We start from the raw sequence: 24,538 nt of genomic DNA on the forward strand, positions 1-24,538 counted from the left end.
TAAAGCTCTGCAGGCGGCGGCGCCCGTTAAAACTACAAATCCCATGGATGCCGCTAAGGATTGACGTCACTTGCGCGCCGGCTCTCACAGTCGGCGAAATCATGGCGGATGTTATGAATGTTGGTGTGAATTTAGAAGCTTTTTCTCAAGCGATTAACGCTATTCAGGCTCTTAGGTCCAGTGTGACCAGAGTTTTCGACTCACTGAAAGATGGGATGAAGAATAAGGAAACCCTTGAAGGACGCGAAAAGGCGTTTATCGCCGAGTTTCAGGACAATTTGCAGTCAGTGAACCGCGACTTAACGTGAGTTGACCAGCAGTCAGAGCAACAAAGCTGCGCGTCTGGACTAACGGACTAACTAAACCCTAATCGGCTGTCCAGTACGCTTACTTTCCTTACTGCATGTTTGATCTTACAGATCGGTGTTTTCTCTAACGCGAAGCTTCGCCGTTTTGTTTAGACCGAGCAGTTTCTGAGCTCATCGTCCATCATAAATGCTGCACTAACCATATTGGTGCACTTCATAGTCCTACAGTTACAGACTGTAGTCCACCTTTTGTCAGCACCCCCCCTTCACTCTGTTCCTCAATGGTCAGGACCACCACAAAGAAGGTATTTTTGGCTGGTGGGTCATTCTCAGCCCTGCAGTGACACTGACGTGGTGGTGATGGTGTGTTAGTGTTTGCTGTGCTGGTCTGAGTGGATCAGACACAGCAGTGCAGCTGGAGTTTTTAAACACTGTGTCCACTCCTACGTTGTTGGAACAACTCCAGCAGCACTGCTGTTTCTGATTCGCTCAGCACAGCACAGGCTAACACACCACCACAGTGTCAGTGTCACTGCAGGGCTGAAAATGATAGACCTCCCAAATAATACTTGCTCTGTGGTGGTCCTGTGGGGGTTCTGATCACTGAAGAACAGGGTGAAAGGGGGCTAACAATGTATAGTAGAGAAACAGATGGACTACAGTCTATAATGTAGAACTGTAGAACTACAAAGTGCACCTATATAGTATGTGGAGCTGATAAAATGGACATTGAGTGTAGAAACAAGGAGGTGGTTAAAATATTATGGCCGTATTTCATGCATTTAACATCAACATTTCCTATGTAGCCATTTGTGATAGTAAATAAGTCAAACCTGTCATGCATGTACTTTTTCAGCACATCTTCATTCAATTTTCCCCTTACACCAAATGTAGTGTATCAGCCAAAACCCTTTGGCATCTGAAGTTTGCTTCTTAAGTTTTGCAGTGAAACCATTATTTTGAGGCATGTGTCAGAAGATTATGATGTATGTGAGGGAAGTGTTTGAATTTTCTTCTACATTACCATGTAGCCTTTTATGACAGTTATATCCAAATGTATCACACATGCAGTTAATCAATTCTTATTGAGTAATATGTGTTGGAATATTGCATCTAAATATTATTCACATGTAGGAAGCATTTCTGGTTATGTAATATGTTAGATTAAATAAAAATTCGTCTCTGTCTTGTTTGCAGTGAGTTGGAGCGACTCAGCAATCTGGTTGGAAGGCCGTCAGAGAGCCATCCCTTACATAATAGTGGCCTACTGAGCTTAGATCCAGTGCAAGACAAGACCCCTCTGTACAGCCAGCTTCTCCAGGCTTACAAATGGTCCAACAAGGTAAGAGAAGTGTTCAGTGGTGTAGGATGTTCACTAGGGAGCAGCACACTGGGATAAAGGTTGACGCTGATGTATTAAACATGTGAGATTTGATGCGATAATAACAATGATAATGACATTCATTTGAAGTGTTGGAATTGTAGTAATCAGTGATGTGAGTTATGGCGCACTTTCCAATAAGGAGCGTTTAAACATGGATCTATCACTTTTCCCAGTTTTTTCATGGAGGCATGTTTAGTGCAGCTCATCAGAGAATTATGAGACCCTCTATGGGTGGAATCAGGTGTGTCAGAGCAGAGAGAATTGAGCCTTGCATACTCGTGAAAATGCGTCCAGTTACGATCATTTTGGCGATCCTGATCAAACAACATATTTTGTTGATTTTTTTAAGTGAAAATAGGTTTACACGTTCTCTACATAGAGCTCATGTCTGCACATTTTAATGCACAATTACTCTTTATTGGCTGATTTTAACATATTTGGCGAGAAAACAAAATGTGGCCTGTGCAAAAGTTATCTCATTGTATATTTTGTTTTTCTAATATGTTAAATTCAGCAAATAAATAGAATTTATGCACTAAAAATGCAGAAAATACCATAATAAAGTTTGCCTGCAGAACAGGCGTGTTAGTTTGGGGGCCAAAGTGCTGTGAACATCAGCATTTACTCTCTTCTAACGCTCTGAATTCAGTTAATGAAGGCCTTACTAATTAGCTGATGAGCCGAATCAGGTGTGTTGACTGAGGCACCGTGCTGGAGTCTGCAGTGTTTTGACCTGCAAGGACTGGAGTCTGACACACGTGCTGTAGAGGACATTTACTTAGAAAATCTGCAGAATATAGGGGTGTTAAAATTTTGCATATGTATTTTTCCCGTCTGAATGTGTACTGTACAGATGTGAAAGGTGAAAAGCCGTTATTTCGCCTGTAAAGGATATACACAGTTATACACAGATATACACAGACTGAGTCGTGCCATGACACTAATAACAAAATATCAATATTTACTTTAGTCACATCATTAGCGTTCTGAATGATATTCACTTTGTCCTCTCACAGTGATGTTTGTGCTGTGAAGCTTTAAGAAATCCAGTATTAAGATCAAGATATTTTTGATCACTAATATAATAAAATCACTTTTTTTTGAAAAGTAAAAAGTTAAACATGTACATTAAACTGAAAACTTTGTCATGATGATTAAAGCAAAAATGGTCACAAGGAATTTTAAATTGCTTATAAGGGGAATTAGGTTCTGGACAATGCTACTTATATGTTCCACATCACTGAATGAATCACCTACTTCAGATGAATTGCAGTGAGTTCTACTGGAGATATTCACTCTGAGGCAGCTGAATCTTCCACACTGAGCTTTTTTATGCATATTAAGCTTCCCAGGTTATGGTCATGAAGTTAAAACGATGTGTTATGCTTTGAGAGCCTTTTCTGTTCCGTATTAAAGGGGAATTCCACAGATAAAAAAAAATCTGCATAAATCATTAAGATCATAAAAGATATGATAAATTGCTAAGATGAAACAGCTTTAATAAAAAGGGTGATAGCCAGTGTGAGTTATTCTCAAGGGAAATTTAATCATGCTTGGGATAACTTTTCTTATGTATACTGTAAGTACGCATTAGGGAGAAGTGGAACTGTCACATGGTGGAGGTGTTTGAGGATTTTTGCTCTGTTAATTTATTCGATTTTTTTTCCTCCTCTGTGTGTTGTAAAAGGTGTATTGTGGTAAATACTGGCAACATTAAAAGTAAACATTACTACATAAAAGAAAAACTAACTAAAAATCATTAAAAATGTAGATGACAAAAAGATGTAAACCAACCAAGTGGTTTGATGTGAAATGCTTTATTCAGGAGAAACTTGTGATAACACAGTGGTGGTGATAGGAACCAGACGTCTGAAGAATTTAATGCCGCTAAAAGCTCCCTCACAGAAAGTTACAGCATAAAATGGTTTTGAATGCACTGCCTGGTGCCAACTAACCCACCTTTTTAAGAAAAAAATGCATTTAGGGTGGAGAGGTAGTTGCAGGGTTTTCTAAGGCAAAATAGTCCCCAAAGTAAATTCAGATTTACTGCTGTTTTCCCATGATCAACATTACATATAAAACCTCAGAAGGCATGTGTAGGCTTACTTGTGGTTTTAGATAGTGAATAAAATGGCTATAAACATCACAAGATCTGTTTATCATCACCACTGGATTTCATTACATCCATCTTTATTTAAATCTCAATCGTTGAATCATGCAGAAATTTGAAAAAATCTGTGGATTTCCCCTTTAATTAGCTTTATTCATCAGTCAGGCATTATGTTTTCCTCAGGTTTGCAGGCTTGATTTTACATATGCCATCTTAGGAAAATTTTGGAAAATGTGTTCCCTTCAGAAATCCATCAGAATAGCTGAGAAATCCAGGAAAATTGTGTTGTAAGCGTTTGGATTAATATTAGGTCCTTGAGGCAGTCCTCTTGATTGCTCGCAGATGGCACCTACCCCAGAGAGCACATACTCGAGACTCAACAGATGTGGACCTTCTTAACGCAATATCAACATTTTCCCAATATCCATTACAGCCAAGTGCTTGGCCCCCTTTGATCATCAGTTCTGTTGTGCGCTGAGTGCCTTTCAACAGGATTTGCTATTCTTGCTGTAAATTTCACTAAAGGATGGCTGCCTTTTGTTCGGCTCGTCTTTGATGTCTTGTGCTCAGGTGGATTCAGAGGCATCGCTATTGATTGCAGAGGCTTGTGAAACGAGGACATGTTTAGGAAACTGCAGCTATTTTACTGACTTTGCTGCTGAGTCTTTAAGTGTGTTTTATACAGTAGTGGGGACGGATGTGCGGCGCATCAGGATGAACCTTTACGTTCTACGTAGATGAAACAGTGCAGGGTGTCACGGCTTGGCTGAGCTGATATGGAATGACTGGGATGAAAGTGTTGGATCAATAGCGGTTGACAGTTCATTCATCTGCGCGGCCTGCGCACTGACGGGTGTGCTTAGCTCTTGTTTAGCTGCTTTCCCATCCACACCCACCGGCTCGCTTGCCTTTTTAACGCTAAAGCAGGCTGACACTTTTTGTTGTATTGTTTCTGGGTACAGATAAGATGCTGCTCGAGGTTAAAGCAGTAGAATAAATACAGACGTACTTTCCAGATTCTAGATATGTATTGAGAACTGGATCACCCACTTGGAGAAGATTTTTCACCTTGCAGTTGTGGTTGACTTTTTGTTTTTTTAACTTTACCTTTCTGGTACAGTTGACTTGTCCACTATGTGTACTAGGACGTTGGACAGACTTTACAGAACGCTGGCAAAAATCCCGCTCAGCCTAATGAGAAATCATAGTGCACTTTGTTTAGAGTTGTTACATAATAACAAGCTATATGGCAAAAATGTAACATCACAATACTTTAATATGTTTTTGTGATGTGCAGCACTATATTTGTGAGGTTTTATATCTTGGAGCAGGTTAAGTCCAGTTGTCCTACATTTAAAAATATAAAAAAAAAAAAAGACTCAAGTCGTTCACACAATTGCAAGAACAATACGAGTTTCCTAGGTCAGAGTTTTTCAGATATCTTCAGGTTTGTCACCGGATCACCTCAACCAATAAGGACGGGAGATTCAGAAAGGAATTAACCGACCTTGAAGTGTTGCTAGTTAAGAAGGACCAGGCTAGAGGGTTGATTTCACTAATCCATGGCATTTTGCTAAACAGTGTTAAACCATCGTCAGACACTCTGAGAGGAATTTGGGAAAGGGACTTGGGCCAACCAATCTCATCTGGTGTTCACGAGCTTAACTTTAAATTCATGAATAGGACATACTTTACTCCTGTTCACCTACAGAAGATTTCCAGACAGATCTGACTTGTGCTTTAAGTGTAAAACTGAAAAAGGAATGTTTTCTCATGCCTTTTGGCAGTGTAAGAAAACTGGCATTTTCTGGGACAGAGTACGTATCACGGCAGAAAGTATCTTTCTAACAGGATGTTCAGACGTCCCCTGCCCTGTATCTTTTGGGAATAGGAGCGGAACATATTTTTGATACTGATGGCAAATTTCTGTTTCTAATGTTTTAATTTCTGGCAAAAAATGTATCCTAATTCAAAGGGCCAGCTCCTCTCTGCCATCTGTTGAGCAGTGGCTTTCCCAAGCTGCAACTCTGCTTCCCCTGGAAAAACCGACCTACGATCTGCGTCACCAAACGGACAAATTCTGGAAACTTTGGACCCCCCTTTGGACTCACGTAGAGAACCTTTCTTAAAATCCTACATATGTTATGAATACACTACAATAAAAAATGAAGGACTGACATTTGTAACATATTATGCTGCACAAATCTACACAAACTAAATCTACAAATCAAACAAATACAAATCAAAGATGAAGCTAATTCTACACAAATAGGACTGAATATGGTCTGTAACAAAACAAGCAGTTGTTCAGTGTTTTTAAGTGATTATATTTGTAACATACTAATAAAACTGTATATCATTTATAATGATGACAGACATTGTTTGTGGACATTGTGGAATTGATTTGATTCCTCATCCGTTATTCTATGAGATATGAAAGAGGCCAGAGGTCTGTACAGACATTCTGACCTTTAGCTGTTGGGCACTTTTTAGTTGCAAGCTTCTTCACATGTTTGGAATCATTAAAATGTTCGACACGTCCACGATGATGAGCAGAGCTGTAGATGATTCTTTAATAGTCAAGAAAGCTGAATGACAAAGTTATAGGAGGTCAGCTGATAATTGGATCTCTGACTCTCTGGTCCATGTTTTCATATCATCCCACTCAGATTACTGCAACTCCCTTCTCATTGATGTTCCTCACAAAACTATCTGCCCTCTTCAGTGTTTACCAAACTCAGCAGCTCGAATCCTCTCTCACCCTAAAATGTCAGCACACATCACCCCAGTTCTATATCAGTTACACGGGTTACCTGCCCAGCTTTGTATCCAGTTTAAAGTCCTCTGGCTAACTTACAAATCTCTACATGGTTTAGCACCCGCTTGCTTAGCCGAGCTCCTGCCTCCTTACTGCCCTGCCTGAACACGGGTCATCAAGCTCAGGTCGTCTAGTTGTCCCAATATTTAGACTGGCCACAAATGGAGGCAGATCATTCAGCATCGTGGCCCCCAAACAAAACTCTTTCTGTGACTGTCCCTCTCCTCCTGTGTCCTCCTTTAAAGCTCAGCTAAAGCAACCTTGGGTCTGAGAAAGGTGCTATGTAAGTTGAACATTATTGTTATTGTTTTTATTTATTTATTTATTACATAATGTCTCATGTGTGGATACTGGTGACCCAAATATCACGGCCATCCCAACAGGTTTCAGCCTTTTCCTTTCCGTGCAAGATTCCGCTGGATTCTCAAAACTTTTAGTAGTATTATGTATCGTATATGAGGGTTTTTTGTTTGTTTGTTTGTTTGTTTGATTGATTGTTTTGGGGTTTTTTTTAGCATTAAATATCTTTTCTTGTCCCAGCTTTTTTTGAAACGTTGCTGGCATCAAATTCAAAATGATCATATATTTAAAAACAAACCAGTGAAAGTTCTCAGTTTCAAATTGAGATTTGTCGTCTTTGTACTATTTTCAATTAGTTATAGAGTTGAACTGATTTCATCTCTATAACTGTATATGGCTGTATATAAACGCTGTTAGAAGTTTTAAAACATGCGGTTCACTCCTCAGGTTATATATATATACACATTCTATTTGGGAAGTAAACTGCAATAATATCCTCTTTTGAATTTGTTGTTTTTGTGATGCAAAGCAAACTGTCACATTTTCATCTATTCGCCTACTCAGCATGCAACTGTTTAGCCCTGCTCACTCACACTGACATTATAAGGAGCGCTTCAGGACTTTCTTTTGAATAAGGCGCCACACAGGGCAACATGAAATCTGGCCTGTGCAAAAATGTTATGTTATTTTTGTTTCAACATTTAAAACTAGGAAACTAAATTTAAATTGGGCACTAAAATTGCAGACAAATATATTAATGTTTAAGTGTATTTTTAGAAGACGTGTTTTTTTTACTTTGGGATTCACTAAAACCTGTATTCACTAAGAGTGCCCAAAACTTTAGCTCAGGATGTGCACACCGAGGCCATCATACTAGGAGTGGAAGCCCCCCCAGCACCCCCCACCCCCATCTTCTCTCCTCTGTAGCGTGTCCAGGCTAGTTTCCCACACCCCAGGGTCAGGGCCCAGAGCAACAGAGCTTTAAGGCAGGATTAGGAGCGACTGGGCAGGATGCTGTGGAGGCGGATGTGGGCACGGAGCCGAGACGCGCTGCAGGAATATCGACGCTTGCGCTGGACCTGACTGCGGCAACACACACTAATGTAAACACAATCGATGTGAGACGTTCCTGCCATGCGAAAAAAAGAGCTCCATTAATGCACTGGAGGAGCGTTTGAAAGGTCTACGTTTGGGCAGCAGCTCTTTTCACAGAGTGGGAACGGCACCTGTTCACCTGGGACTGTTCGAAGTGAGCCTCTGGAATTTACCCAGGAAAGAGGTCACAGCTGTAAAGACCAAGAAATATTAAAAAAGATTAGTCTGATCCAAAAGTATCCATTTCAGAGTGAAGCGTTTGCTGGATCTTTGGGATCAATTATTCACACATTTGCTCTATTTATCTCTAATAAAACTGAATCCCAGTCTGTCAGTCTGGTCTCTGCCCCTCAAAGCACTCGTATCCAGAAACGCTTTTAGAGTCAGGACTACCTCAACTGTCCTGAGGACTTCAGAAATCCGAGATTGCGTTTTTCAAAGTGAAAGTGATGCATAATCTGGTCAGGAATTACTAGCTGACTGGGCGGCTCGATTGGATTTGTGAGCGGCTGAATAAACATTTCATTAGAGAGAAGCATGTTCAGCCCTCGGCTACCACCTGCCAATCAACATCACACGCGCGCTGCCTGATGTAGTCGGGAGGAGAACTCTCAAGGTCTCTTCCTACTCCAGGCCCCTGTTTTATTAAACAGGGACATGCGTTTTCATTTTTTCTCCTCTGCCTCTGATGTTATGTGATCATGGCCATCTCAAGATAATTCCACTCCTCTTTCCTCACAACAGTGTGTTTTAGGCTTTAGGAAGTCTGTTCTGCAGTGACGATTTTGCTGCAGTAATTGCAGTAATAGCTGGAGCAGAAGCCCTGTTACTTCTTCTCACAGAAGGGACTCTTTAGCAAAGGCAAGAGTTTATATCACTGTCAGAACAAAACCATGTCCATGTCCAAACATCTCCGTTTGTTTGTTTATTTATTTATTTGTTTGTTTACTTACTTATTAACAGGATTTGAAAATGCTAGATTTCCTTCACAGTGTGTTCAATTTTAATGGTAAATGGAGCGACCATAATGTTCTGCAATTACTTTTCCTTCTCTCTCAAGTTACTCTTCTGGATAGACAAATGTTCCGCCACGACAGTGACTGACACCTCTTAATTACTTTTAGTAGATTACAGTTGTTATCTTTATTATTAGTAGTAATTGTAGTAGTATAAAAGTATAAATCTAGAAGTCTGTAGAAAAAATATATGGCAGTTTAATAAATACGATATTACAGTAAAAAATGACTATCAATTTTGACCATTTAAATTAAGAAACCATGTTTATTTATTTATTTTTTTAACTTGCATGATCTGTGGGGAGACTGTTAAAGCAATAAGCTGAGGTCGCTAATAGGCGGTCTGCGCTCTGAGTCCGAACCCAGACGTTGTCCTCTGTGGACCTGGACCTATAACTGATAAACTGATCATCATTTAATTTTGATGGGGTGGTCCAATTTTAATCAGTGTATCATTTCTAGTCATTATGGTACCGGTTTAGTGACCCGGTACACGCGCAGACCAATCACATGCGTTGTAAATGTCACACATGACGCTGCTCAGCCAGTCAGATCTGTGCATTATGATAAGCACCAAGACTGGAGTGACACACACACACACACACACACACACACAGGCTACTAGGCTACTTCAATAAACAGTATATGGCACTGACTCATGATGCAAGGTAGACATTATGATGTTTATGATTATGACCTTTGCTTGAGGATATTGAATTTTCTCCACCCTTTCTCAATCAGTCTTCCCTCATACTACCACCAAGTCGAAGGCATGGTCTGAAATCACCAACAGTAGTTAAATAATATTATTATTAATGGTTTGTTTTATATATATATGTGTGTGTGTGTGTATGTATATAATGTGTGTGTGTGTGTGTGTGTGTGTGTGTGTGTATGTATGTGTGTATATATATATATATATATATATATATATATATATATATATATATATATATATATATATATATATATAAATAAAAGAGGTGTATTATAGGTAAGTTTTATATATGCATGCAGGTATATAAGGTATATTATTAATAGTTATTAAGTTTATAAATACAGTTAATAATAACAGAACAGTTTTTCTGGTAATAAATGTAGAATGTACATTGCACACTTAATCAATGAAGCTTTGAATGAAACATTTCATTCAGAAATAAACCAGCTTCACAAGATCAGTGTTCAATGAAGATAAATAGTGAAAACCAACAAAATATGAATGTAGATCGGTTTAAAGTGGAAAAAATAGATTTTGAAAACCACGTCTGAATTAATTAGACCAGGGAAATTGTTTAATCAGTTGGCATGAAAGCGGTAATTTCATGTCTAATAAGTGGGAAGTTTTAGCAACAGAAGCTATTCCTTCAGATGCGCTAATGCTGACGCTAACACTGGTGCGAGTCACCGTGCATTCGATGCTGAGGAGGACTAGTCATATTTTACGCAAGATCTTTCAGAAAACTTTCATGAAGCAATACAAAATCCATAGTTTATCTATGAGTGCTTTGCATCAGTGCTCTGATCATGAATATGAGCGCTTTGCAGTCCTGTTTGTCTGGCTGATAAGCTAAGTTAAGAAAAGCTAACCAGCTAACATGTTACCTCAGCGACAGCACAAATCTGCCCGTTTTGTTTTGTCTGTCTTTTTTGTTTTCATGTTTAAGTCTAATACAAAACCTTTCCAGCTTCAAGAAGAATAAAAACACCATGACTGAAATGATCAGGATAGCCTGTGGCAGCCTTTGTATGTTCCTCAGTAACACCTTTTGAGCATTTCTTGGTCTAGTAATGAATTTACTGCTGCTGTCTTTCTCACTGCAGGTTTGTTTTGGGGAGCTCTGTTTTATCAGATTTTGGGACTAGATCTGGCCATTTTCTTTTAAGAATAAAAAAATGCTTTAGTTACAAGCCATAGAACCTTTTTTTGGTATTGCATGGAACTCTTTTGGAAAAAAACTGGTTGGTTGGTCTGAAAGTTGTTCTGAAAGTACATACCTTTGTCATTTCAGTTTTCTTTCCAGAATGTTCCACCATGTTGGAAACCAGGCAGGCTTACTTACAGCCAAACGGATCACATTGCTCTTTGCGGTATAGTAATGATAGCTTCCTTCCAGATAAAAATCTTCCTCTGTCTTTTTTATCATTGCTTCTTCTGCCATGTCTCTGGTGCTTGACGGGGAAGCCACTAAATCATTGTCAATTATGGCCGGGCTGCGCGGGAGCGAGTGCTTAATGGAAGCTAGCGCTGTGATTAACGCTCACAGCTCACGGCCAGCTGTGAATCGCAGCCGTCGGGGAGCACTGAGACGGTTAAGTAGCTGCTTATCTGTGCTCCTGCGCTCAGGGAAGACATCAGGCTGTTAGCCTGGTGGCCGTTACTGCCAGGCAGCTCCCGCTGGTTGCCTTGGCAGGGGCTGCTGAGCGCAGGTGAATTGTGGGACAGGCCAGACTATCACTGTCATGTCCTGTTGAGCGTGGGAAAGTCTGAGGGTCTCCTGGTTTGGCGAGTGTAGAAGTTAAGACTGGAATCTCCTTTCCTCTGGTGGCCAGTGGGGACACCTGTAGTCATTCTAGGTGGTAGTTGAAGATTAAACGCAGACATTTGAAGCTTCTAAAAGACATTCAAGCTTGTGACAGATTTTACCATGCAGCAGCTTCACATTGACTCTTTCGGTAGAGAGTTCTGATATAGTACCTTTCTGACAACCCACTGATGAGGCTGCCCTGACATATCTAAGACTTCCAGAGGGTTTGGAGGTAGGGGAGGGTCATATGGCAGAAATGTTATATCAAGATACTTCAAGACACTTTCACAATACACGGTATGCATCACTAAAGTGGGTGATATGGCAAAAATCTAAAAGTGGAATAACGTCCAAAAAATTTCATGATATACAACATATCACAATATATACTTTTTCAGACATCTGATCGGTTGTAATGGAGAATAAATAACCAGTAGTGCTACATTTAAAAAAAAATCTATCAAAACTACGAACGTAATGCTTTTTCTTCAATATTTTGTATATTGTGTAGCACTAAATCCAGTTAAACATAACTAATTTTGCTCTCTTTAAATGAAACGATCTCTTTTAATGACACATCCAGTTGGTCAGTGTTTCACAAGTGGATATGCACAATATGTTTGGAAAAATGTTGTGTATTGTGACTTAATTTATCACAGTAACTACAACCCCAATTCCAATGATGTTGGGACGTTGTGTAAAACATAAATAAAGACAGAATACAATGATTTGCAAATCCTTTTCAACCTGTATTCAATTGAATACACTACAAAGACAATTTAATGTTCAAACAGATAAACTTTATTGTTTTCTGCAAATATTCACTCATTTTGAATTTGATGCCTGCAACACATTCCAAAGAAGTTGGGTCAGGGGCAACAAAAGACTGGGAAAGTTGAGGAATTCTAAAAAAACACCTGTTTGGAACATTCCAGAGGTGAACGCAAAGTGGAAAAGCGTCCTGAGGTCTGACGAGTCCACATTTCAAATTGTTTTTGGAAATCATGGACGTCGTGTCCTCCGGGCCAAAGAGGAAAAGGACTGTCTGGATTGTTATCAGCGCAAAGTTCAAAGCCAGCATCTCTGATGGTGTGGGGGTGTGTTAGTGCCCATGGCAGGGGTAACTTGCACATCTGTGAAGGCATCATTAACGCTGAAAGGTACATACAGGTTTTGGAGCAACATATGCTGCCATCCAAGCAACGTCTTTATCAGGGACGTCCTGCTTATTTCAGCAAGACGATGCCAAGCCACATTCTGCACGTGTTACAACAGCGTGGCTTCGTAGTAAAAGAGTGCGGGTACTAGACTGGCCTGCCTGCAGTCCAGACCTGTCTCCCATTGAAAATGTGTGGCGCATTATGAAGCTCAAAATATGACAACGTTGACTGTTGAACAACTGAAGTTGTACATCAGGCAAGAATGGGAAAGAATTCCACCTACAAAGCTTCAACAATTAGTGTCCTCAGTTCCCAAACGCTTACTGAGTGTTGTTAAAAGGAAAGGTGATGTAACACAGTGGTAAACACGCCCCTGTCCCAACTTCTTTGGAACGTGTTGCAGGCATCAAATTCAAAATGAGTGAATATTTGCAAAAAACAATAACGTTTCTCCGTTTGAACATTAAATATATTGTCTTTGTAGTGTATTCAATTGAACATAGGTTGAAAATGATTTGCAAATCATCGTATTCTGTTTTACACAACGTCCCAACTTCATTGGAATTGGGGTTGTACATCAATGAGAAAAAGTGAGAAAAATTTCTCAAATTTTTATGATATTGGTCCTTTAATAAGTGTCTTTCTATGTCTTTGCAGGCAGACACCAAGACATCACTAAGATTTTCCTCAAAATCTACAAAATCAGCTTTGTCTAGGCGGCATTAAAGGAGACGTTTTGAGTGTTTTACATCAGAATCTTAATTATGGGGCACAGTTGTGTTTGATGTTCTTCTGCTCTCGCACACTCATAAAAACAGAACAGATAGTCTAAACATTTGGTGTGTAGGTAAATACTTTAGCAGTTTGTCTCGGAGTGCATTTTTTTTTTTTTTTTTTTTTTTTCCCCCTCTTCAGGGTTTCTAGGATTGAGTGCATGTTCTGCTTGTTACAGAGCCCAGCTGAAACACTGTCCAGCTCTGCTTTTTCTCCAGAAACCTCATGTCTTGATTTGCCCTCTCAAGATCATATTGCCAAAGGCGGCCCACATTTCCCACTGTACAGTCACACGGCTAATGAGTGCGGAGATGAAGGCCCTGCAATTAGTCCTTACTGGGCGAAATCGGCAAGGTGGCAATTTACCTGAGCATGGGAGGAAACACTTTAACTTCAAATGTGATACTTTAACATTTTATTCAAATCATTTTTGCTGTATGAACACACTTAGACCTGAATCACTGAAACGTTTGATCCTGCTCTGAAACATGGACTGCGCAGTGTTTGTAGTGGAAGCGGTGCGGCCACTAAGGAGAAAGGACTCTGGATTTGGAGTTTTTGCTGCAGTTTGAGCAGAGCTGATTTTCATTAAGTGCAAACTGGAAGCATCTTTGTTTCCCTGCGTTTTATGTGAGGGTGTGCACTGCTGTGCAGAAAAATTAAGCCAGCCTAAAAGGCAAAAGATTAAGCTTTTAATGGTCTTAACAACAAATCTTTACTCAGTAGGTTAGCCAGATTTAAACAAATAGATAAAGTTAGTTAATATGGGATTTTCAACTTGATTTCTTTAAATGTTGAAACTTGCAGACAGCCTTTTACAGGAAGAAGAGTCTATGTTGTTCCACTCAGCATTACTGGCTTCATTTGAAGAAAGAAAAGAATATTGCCAAGCTAGCTTGTGTTTAACGTGAGACCAGATATTGTCTATAGGGTTTATATCTGGGCTCTGTCAATAAACCTGTTAGTAAAAACATTAGCATTTTGGTGAGTGTTACTGTCTCCTAACACTGATCACTGTCAAAATGACGAGCAGTTTTTTATCGCCACTAAGGGCGCACTAGAATTTTGCCTGCTGAAAATGTTTGTTTGAAAATGGCACTTGCGGATATAAATAGGCAGAAGCTTTCGGTAGGAAAAAAGCAAAAGATTAAAAAGAGCTACAATTAACTGTCAAAATCTAATGCATTTTTACATTTTATGGCATTTTGGCTGACGCTCTTATCCAGAGCGACTTACAATTTGATCAATTTACACAGGTAGGCCAAGGTGGTGTTAGGAGTCTTGCCCAAGGACTCTTATTGGTATAGTGTAGGGTGTTTACCCTGGTGGGAATTGAACCCCAGTCTACAGTGTAGAAGGCAGAGGTGTTAACCACTACACTAACCAACCACCAGTTGCCACCAGTACCACCAGTAATGCTTAACAGATCTTTGAAATGATGAAAGTGGGAAGTAATGAATAAAAATGTTGTTTGCGTCCATCGTTCTCCTGCGCTGGTCAGCACAGGCACATTCAACAGGGAAATGCTTAAACACAGGCCACTACAGCTGCATTCAGTAGTCTTTACAAGCTTTTAGATTTAATGAAGAACTTTAATGGAAATCACATAAATAATGTTGAATAACATCTCCGCATCTTTTGGTAATGTTTTTTCCTCTCATCTTGAAAGTTGTTACAGCAAACATGTGTTTATTAGGTACTGCTGAGGTTTATGGTTGTTTCTTCTCTGAATGACTAACACTAAAGTGTGCTGAATAGAGAACTTTCAGACCGCTGAACTGGATCTACACATGCTTTAATGTTAACCTCTTAAACTCTTTGGTTCCAAAACGCACTTCGTCATATTCTTCATAACTTTCATATTTCATAAGCTCCACCCTGAAGCTGGGTGTCGTATGAGGCTGTAACTGTCTTCTTTCCAGTCAAACAGACGGGTGATGTAATATTACACCCTTATAATAAAAGAAGCTGAACTCCAAAAAGTTGATCCATGTTTCAACAAATCTGGGCTATAAACTATAAACAGATGCCGTTTCTTCAGTGATCTGCTCTGTAAAAACGATTTTTATAAAATAAAACAAAGAGCGTCTAAGATTTTTGGCTTTCAGCAGTAAACTGTAAGCATAGAGCAATATGTGTGATCATAAAACACACTTTCTGTTAATTTGAGGGCAGCTTTTACAAAAAAATAAAAATTTGCATTTATTTCATGCAGTTACTGTATAATTTGCCTCGCGATTTGGTCATATGGATTCAGATGCACAAACCAAAATATACCCTGGAGAATAAGAGGTTAAAAAGTGAGATGTTTTCCGTAAATACAGCGAAGGTGCTTTACAATTAGCTATAGCACGCTGTTTAAAATTATACTAGTCCTTGTGTCCTCTCTCGGTTCTCTTTCCCAGCATGTCAGTATTATTGCATTATTTACAAAGCATATAAAACAGCAAATTATATATAAATGAGAAGTTCTATATTATGAATTATATATAAAACTTCTTTTTCATTTTTTAAGCTGAGTGCTTCTTGAATTTCAGTTTTGGTCAAAACTTTTAAGTTCAGCGCATCACTTATCACCATAAATGTTTATCAAACTTCCTAAAAGTTTGTTGTTTGGGGGGGTAAAAAAAGTCTTTTTCACAATTTCTCCTTTTATCCCAAAGGTAGGTGATCAGTCAAGGCGTGTTTGTTGTCTGAAGCTTGGTTCTGTGCAGAGTTAATTCAGATATGAGCTCCCACTTCTCCTGTTAGGGCTGAGTGATAGGACAGTATGTTACAGGACAGTTTGGGGAAAATATCTATTTGCGATTTTTCTCACCAGTGTTGTGACTGTGATTTAAACTGTGATTATTCTCTGGAAGTTGAGGTCCAGCCCTTTTATGCCAAGAAGATGAGTATAATTTTTTCTGGCTTGAGTGTCACTGAACATAGTGTGCCAGACTTCCTCTTAGCTGTAGTTGGGCTGTGATGTGTGCATCCTGTGGGAGCTGCAGTTCAAAACATCATTTTTCAGTTATTAGGTTATATTTCCCCTCTTAAAACATGCTCAGACAACCTTGTTGACGATGTAGGCTATAATAAAGTGTAGCAGCTCTTTCAGCCTAATGTCACGGTAGGCTTTTGGGCAATGTCATTTAGGCAAAGTCAAAATGATATTTATTGTCATAAATTACATCTCATTATTTCACAATATGCCCTTCTGTGAGTGTTGTGGATATCATAGTTGAAGAACACTGACCAACATTGCTCCTGTTTAACCCCACTGAACCAAGCATCTCACTGCCAGTCCCTCCTGAGAGTTCAGTGACAACCCCTTAAACATGTCCTGCTGTCAGAGTAGTTCCAGTATCTGCATGTCCACATTGGTCAGAGGGAAACCTATCAGTGCGTAGCTTTCTGTGCTCCACCGCACTTTCGCTAGTATAAAATATGCAAAAAGCTTATTTTATCACTGGAAGCACTGTGATTTTATTCGAGTGAGCATGTGAGCTCAATCAGCTCAGGTCAGTAAACACAGATTAAGAATAAAATGTGTGATTTTTATTCCTGTTCTTGCATTTTCTTGCTCAAGAACGTAGTGAATAAAAAAAGACAATAAGATTCTTTACCTCTCGACGTAACATAACTGATTCAGAATGTACTGTGTGTTACATGGTTTTGTCTATTATTACGGATAACACAATGTGATTAGATATGCCGTTTGAACAGTGCTGACTGGTGGGATTTTTCGTTCTATGACTTGTTAGCTACATTGAGCTAATAGCGCAGGTAGCAGTAGTAATAATAATGGTGGTGGTGGTGGTGTTGATGCTAATCATCTTTATTTAAATAGCACCTTTCATGCGTTAAAACACAGCTTGAAGTGCTTACAATACAAAATAAAAACAAAAGAGTAAGAAGAGAAAAATGATTAAAAAAACTAATAAAAGCTCAACAAATAAAAGCATGAGAAGTATAAAACAGCAGAAAAGTTCATTCATAATAAATAAAATAAAAATTGTGCAATATAAAAGTATTTAAAAAATACGCATAAATATAAATAAAAGTATAAATAAAAATATCACAGCGTAGACAAAAGAATTTAGTTAGTTTAAGGGGAGCTATTACAAAAAATGTATACATTAAAAAATGAAAAAATGTACATTTATTTCATGCACTTACTGAATAATTTGCCTTGTGATTTGGTCACATCAATTCAGATGGACAAACCAAAATATACCCTGGTGAATTAGAGGTTAAATCAAGACCTGTATCATTTTCGGGCCTGTGCTGGCCATAGCTGGACTTCAGAGAGCCTGATGCATAGGTGAGCGTATGAGATCAACAAGCTGTTCTAACCCTCAGTTGGCCGACTGCTGTCAAACAGCTGAATACAATTTATACAGCCTTATCATTTCTAGCTCTAGTATAATTTACTACTGCTTCTTTTTGTTTGGTTAAAACTAATCAAAAGGTCCCATGGGGAGTGGACCAGGAGCTAATGGGTTTTCCCTTACTGTAAAAATTGTGTTAAAAAAGAGTCATGTGGCTGTTTGCCGGCTTTAATCATGTGCTGAATGAAGCTGTCAGAGCAAACAAATGGTGAGGCTCAAACGCAGTGCCCACGTCCACATCAGAGAGCAGCACGCGCGCCGTGGCAACATGTTTCAGCCCCGCAGTTAATGATGGAGCACATGGCCGGCGAACGCTGCACCAGGCAGGACTAATAGGTCGCTCTGCCTTAAGATCAGCTCGGCGCAAAGGGAGAGGGACGAGGGGGGTGCAAGGAAAAATAACACATAGAGGAAGTAAACGGCGACCTTTTGAAAATGCGCTGCTCGGAGGGAAAAATGTTTGATGTTGTAACTTTGCGAGCTCGGATCCCTTATTAGTCGGCAGACAAGACAAGGCTGAGTTTAAAGCCAAACGGCCTGCTAATTCTTCATTAAAAAGAGCCGGGACGGAGCGGGAGCTTTCAGAACGGCTTCTTAACATTATTATTTTTGTAATAGTGGACATTTATCTGAAACTGCTTATTTAAGTGTGTGTGTGTGTGTGTGTGTGTGTGTGTGCACTCGCTCATCAGAATTAGATGAAACAAATGTGTTTGGTGCCCTTTTGATTAAATATTCTGCTAAAGCTTTTAAGTGTGTGTGTGTGTGTGTGTGTGTGTGTGTGTGTGTGTGTGTGTGTGTGTGTGAGGGAGAGGGACTGTGTGTATGTGCACTTATGTGTGTGGATATGTGTCTACAGAGTGTAGACTATAGAGTGCAGAAGTGCCCTAGTGGCCATTCCACAAAGGCCATAATCTGTTAACAATATTTTTCCTGTTACGATGTTTCAGCTTAACTACACTCTCAGAAATAAAGATACTAAACTGTCACTGGGGCAGTAGCCCTTTTGTCACTAGGGTGGTACCTGCAAGTACCTTTAGTCAGTGAACATAATTGTGTCGTAATCCACTGAAATCATGTTTTCTAAGTTGTACTGACTCCACACACACCCCGTCTCGTCTCCAGGCTTATTACTTTATTGTTCTGTTTCAAATCATTCGGTTTTGAAAAAGTACAAATACGTACTTTTCACCTGGAAAAACTTATTTAAGGTACACAACTGGATCTTAAAACAACTGTCGTACCTTTGAGGGAACATTTACATTGTTTGTACTTTGATGAATGAAAAAAGAACCTGCACAGAACTTCTTATTTCTAACATGACTGTTGCATGTGTTGAGCTGGTGCTGAGCAATGAGGGGATAAAAGGAAAGGGGAGACCCCTGATGTGAATACAGTTCACACTTCTCCACTAAGGCTGATTCCTGTTCAAATGACCATTTTGGGGATTGCAGTTTTCAAATTAAGATTTCGATTGTTTAAGATTTGAATTGTGTTCTAAATTATCAATAACAACAATATCAATAATGAACTCACTGGCGAACTGGCAGCCGGGTATGCTGTGTTTAGCCTAAAAGCCTAAGAAAAGTGAATGTGTTGGTCTTCTTGGAAAATAATGGGCCTGGACTTTATTTTAGAGAAAATAATTGCAATAAATCACAGTTGGTGGGAAATTGCAGTTAGGTGTTTCCCCAAACTGTCCAGCTGTACTTAAAAAAAATAATAAAAAAATAAATAAATGTTGAGGTAAAGCATACAGCACAAGTACAGCGGTCAACCAAGTTATGCCGCCACAATAAAAGTGCATTTAAACACAAACACCTTTTCAGCCTTGTTTGCTCACATATGAAGAGGAGCATCCAGTTCTCTTCCAGTTTTGCAAATCATACAATAAATATGTATTTCATCAACATTAGTGAAAAAATTAAAAGGCCCAGAACAAAAAACAAAAGACCTCCAAAACAGGCAGAAATTGCATTTTATGAGTGTGAAAAGGGATAAAAAACCAGTTTGTCTCAGCAGTAAGTTTATTTTAGCCAGTTAGAATACTGTATAACATTAGAATATATTGAGGCTATTGGTGTCCCTCAAGTATCACCTCTTGGTCCACTCCACTTCATTATATACATTCTCCCGCTTGGTCAGATAATTTGGCAACGTGATTTTAGGTCACACATCTTGGACAACCCAAAAATAAAAAGAAAAAAAAATTGAGGTCCCACTTATTGATTTATTGATGATTTATTGATAACGACCATAAAGTGTGTAGCTGGATTTTTCTTCTCTCCATTTTGTATGCATGTGTGTTTATTTGATAATAACATTTTTTTAAGGTAGGGTGTATGTTAATATTTCGATTGAAAGATGAAAAGCATATGCAGTAACACTTGATTTTACAGCCTTTTTGCTCATTTTTACCAGGGTTCATTTTCTCAGGTTCCTAAGACTTTTTGTGTGTCGGTGTGTGTAGATCTCTATGTTTGTCATTAATGCTGTCTTTTCCCAGCTGTCAGTGTTTATCAGGCAGTATAGCAGTAATATATGTGTGATCAGCTAATGAAGCACATGCTGTTCTGCATAACGTTTCACTAAAAGCTACTGTTGAATTAATTTTCTGAAGAGAAGAGTCTTCAGCAGTTCACTTCCAAAGCAGTTAAACTGTTAACTCCATGCAGTTTCTTGGCACCGCCGAGACGATCCTTACACATCTGAGGCTTCTTTGGACTGATGATGTAAGTGATGTGTGTTTTGAATGTCTGGCCACCAGATTGTGGAGAAATGTTCTGATAATAAAGGAGGGAGGGGGGCTGATCTTTCTCTGGCTGTAATTTCATCAGCGTCCAGCGCAGGTTTTAGATCTTATTAAAACGCCACTGCACTGTCACACACCTCTCTCCCCTTGTTCAATCACGGCGGCTGCAAACTTGTTTAAATCCAAATGAGTTTCCGGAAAAGGAATATGCCTGGTGTCATTTGCGTTTCCCCCATATCCCTGATTTATGAGAATCGGATGCGGAAAACACCCCGGACCTCCAGATCCTCGCCTGATATTTAAAAATTAATTAACCCCCCGACTGCAGTATCGTTAGTTCTTCTCCCTGCTGTCCGTCAATCTTCCCTCCTCTCTTTTGCGCCCCTCATCCTCTCGTCACCAGCTGAAAGTTGGAGCTGTGTCTGGCTTGTAACTTTGGGTTCAAGGCCTTTTAAGAACATTTAGAACAGTTGAGGTCAAATAATGAAACTTGATACGGGAAGAACAACCTGTGTTAGATCATTTTCCTAACCTCTTAAAACCCTTCAACGTCCGTTTGTGGACCTGCACTGCAGTGCTTCACCCTCTCCCATGCTTAACTGACTCCTGACTCGACTCAGACTCATGCTTAACTGACTCCCGACTCGACTGAGACTTTTGCTTAACTGACTCCTGACTCGAATCAGGCTCAGGCTTAACTGACTCCTGACTCGACTGAGACTTTTGCTTAACTGACTCCTGGCTCGACTCAGACTCATGCTTACCTGACCCCTGTTGCACTCAGACTTGTACTTAACTGAATCCTGACTCGAATGAGACTCGTGCGCTTAACTGACTCTTGGCTCGACTCAGACTCATGCTTACCTGACCCCTATTGCACTCAGACTTGTACTTAACTGAATCCTGACTCGAATGAGACTCATGCGCTTAACTGACTCCTGGCTCGACTCAGACTCATGCTTACCTGACTCCTGACTCGACTGAGACTTTTGCTTAACTGACTCCTGACTCGACTCAGGCTCATGCTTAACTGACTCCTGACTCGACTGAGACTTTTGCTTAACTGACTCCTGGCTCGACTCAGACTCATGCTTACCTGACCCCTATTGCACTCAGACTTGTACTTAACTGAATCCTGACTCGAATGAGACTCATGCGCTTAACTGACTCTTGGCTCGACTCAGACTCATGCTTACCTGACCCCTATTGCACTCAGACTTGTACTTAACTGAATCCTGACTCGAATGAGACTCATGCGCTTAACTGACTCTTGGCTCGACTCAGACTCATGCTTACCTGACTCCTGAGTCATCTCAGACTCTTGCTTAACTAACTCCTGACTAGGCCCAGGCTGGTGCCTACCTGACTCCTGACTCCATTCAGACCCGTGCTTACCTGACTCTTGGCTCGACTCAGACTCATGCTTAACTGACTCTTGGCTCGACTCAGACTCGCGCTTAACTGACTCCTGCTTAGAAGCTTTAGTACTTGCACACGCTGCACTTCAGCTTCAGTTGTGTCAGTTGTTTTTCTGTTACTGTGCGATGCACCTTTAGAAACAACCAGATCTGATGTGTACAAATTGAGCCAATTTCCCCTTCAGGCCATTCTGTGTTTTCTTTTTCCCCCTCTTTTCAGGGGTTTTCGGTGCCGAAACCCTCATAAGCAGTAATTTTATTTCATATCTGTGTGCTGAATTATAACTAGTAAATGATCAAAGACAGTTATTTCAACATGCACTTAGTATTCGCTGGGTACCTTTCCTTCTCCTCGATGTGTGCCAAGCTCCTTTGAATAGATATTGGTTTTGATGTGAGTTGTGCAATTAGCTGCAGATATAAAAAGTGGGAGAAAGCGCTGATGGCTGGAGTGGAGGGCTGCTCCTGTGGGCCTGTTTTAGCCCTTAAATGAGCAACCGCCATGTGCAAGATGTTGGTTTTTCAGAAGTGCTGCAGTGGGAGCGTGTAGAGGATCAGCAGAGAAGTTATTTGGCGTCATTACGCTGCATGAGAGCTCAGCTGCAGCTCTTTCAAGCTCTCCCGGTTTTGCCGTCTTGACTGCAGTATAATCCGCTCGGACTGGTGAGGGTTGCGTGATTTAGTCTTTGTGATGGAGGCACTGAAAGATGCTTTGACTTTGTTGGTCCTGTAGGTTCGCACCAGTTTTCTTTGGCTTTGTTACAAAGTCGTCTTGACTTTAAAAAGTGCTTTTCACAAAAGTTCCAGGACTCATTTTTAAAACTGGAAGGAGACCAAAAGCCCCTTTTTTTTGGTGGCTGAGGTTAGGATTGACCTTAGAAAGTCTTATTACAAATAGATACATATGCATACATACAAATACACCCCTCGTGAGGAATACACTTTTGCCCTTTTTATTAATGTGTTATAACTTGTTATTAATGCTTTTTGAAAGTGTTTATGACCTAACCAATACTCATTAACAAACTAATTATTAAACCATTCATAAATGCTTTATTAAGAGTAGTCTAATTAGTCTAAAGTGGTACCAAACGAGATTCCAAAGCAGGAGTTCAAAAAGTGAATAAAAGACTATAACGAGCAGCTATATGTCGCTGTTGTTGGGACAAAACCTCCTATTTCTGTTTTTGTTGTTTTTCAGTTTTTAACCTAATTTGAATATGCCTGTTGTCCTTTACAATGTATGTACAATGTACAAAAGAAACAGCCCAAAATTGCTTGGAAAAAATTCTGGGACCATTGACTTACATTAAAACTAAAGCAGGTTTTTTTCTTCTCCTGTAAAGTTACCATTTTGGAGATATAAGGTTTTGTTCCAACTGCAGCAATATGTTTATTTTTTATTGAGATTTCTGTATAAGTTTATATTAATCTTTCATTAAACTGTGTATATATACCTCACTGGTATTGGAAGAAAATCTTGTATCTGCAAAATAGTAACTTTAAAGGAGAAAGAAAAATCCTACTTTACTTTTAATGGAAGCCAATGGAACCAGAATTTTTTCCAAGTCATTTGGGTCGTTTCTTTTGGTCCATTCATTATGAAAATCACACACATTGTAAAAGACAACGGCGACGATACAAATATATATTGACCCCATGTTCTTGCATTGCTTTAAAAGATACTTTTGTGGATGCATGTCATCGTGGTCTGGTAGGACCTCCTGATTTTTCCTCTGCTCACTCACACACACACTCACACACAGTCACTCACACACACACTCACACACAGTCACTCACACACTCAAACACTCATGCACACTCGCCGCACACACACACAAACGCGCGCGCGCACACACACACTCAAGCACATGCACACACTCGAACACGCGCACACACACACTCAAACACACATACAGTCACTCACACACTCAAACACGCATGCACACACGCCACACACATACATACACACGCACGCACACACTCAAACACGCGCACACACACACACTCACTCACACACTCAAACGCGCGCACACACACACGCACACTCAAACACTCTCACACTCAAACACACGCACACACACACTCAAACACACACAGTCACTCACACACTCAAACACGCATGCACGGACGCCACACACATACATACACACGCACACACACACTCAAACACACACGCACTCAAACACGCACGCACACACACACTCACTCACACACTCAAACGCGCGCACACACACACGCACACTCAAACACTCTCACACTCAAACACACGCACACACACACTCAAACACACACAGTCACTCACACACTCAAACACGCATGCACGGACGCCACACACATACATACACACGCACACACACACTCAAACACACACGCACTCAAACACGCACGCACACACACACTCACTCACACACTCAAACGCGCGCACACACACGCACACTCAAACACTCTCACACTCAAACACACGCGCACACACTCAAACACACACAGTCACTCACACACTCA

The 24,538-nt window shown here is 40.0% G+C and overlaps 1 protein-coding gene across 2 annotated transcripts in view; it reads left to right on the plus strand.

Moving 5' to 3' along the window:
- The first annotated feature begins 78 nt into the window (after positions 1–78).
- The window catches only part of med27 (mediator complex subunit 27), a 106,848-nt gene continuing 82,388 nt past the window's right edge, over positions 79–24,538 (plus strand). The window contains exons 1-2 of one of the 2 annotated variants that reach the window (XM_017716113.2): positions 79–304; positions 1,506–1,650. In XM_017716113.2, coding sequence (XP_017571602.1) covers positions 102–304; positions 1,506–1,650 — 348 coding nt within the window. In that variant the 5' untranslated portion in view covers positions 79–101. The remainder of the gene's footprint in view (positions 305–1,505; positions 1,651–24,538) is intronic. The other variant, XM_017716112.2, reaches the window with a different exon arrangement.

Source organism: Pygocentrus nattereri, chromosome 28 (genome assembly GCF_015220715.1).
Source record: "Pygocentrus nattereri isolate fPygNat1 chromosome 28, fPygNat1.pri, whole genome shotgun sequence".
Taxonomy (NCBI): Eukaryota; Metazoa; Chordata; class Actinopteri; order Characiformes; family Serrasalmidae; genus Pygocentrus; species Pygocentrus nattereri.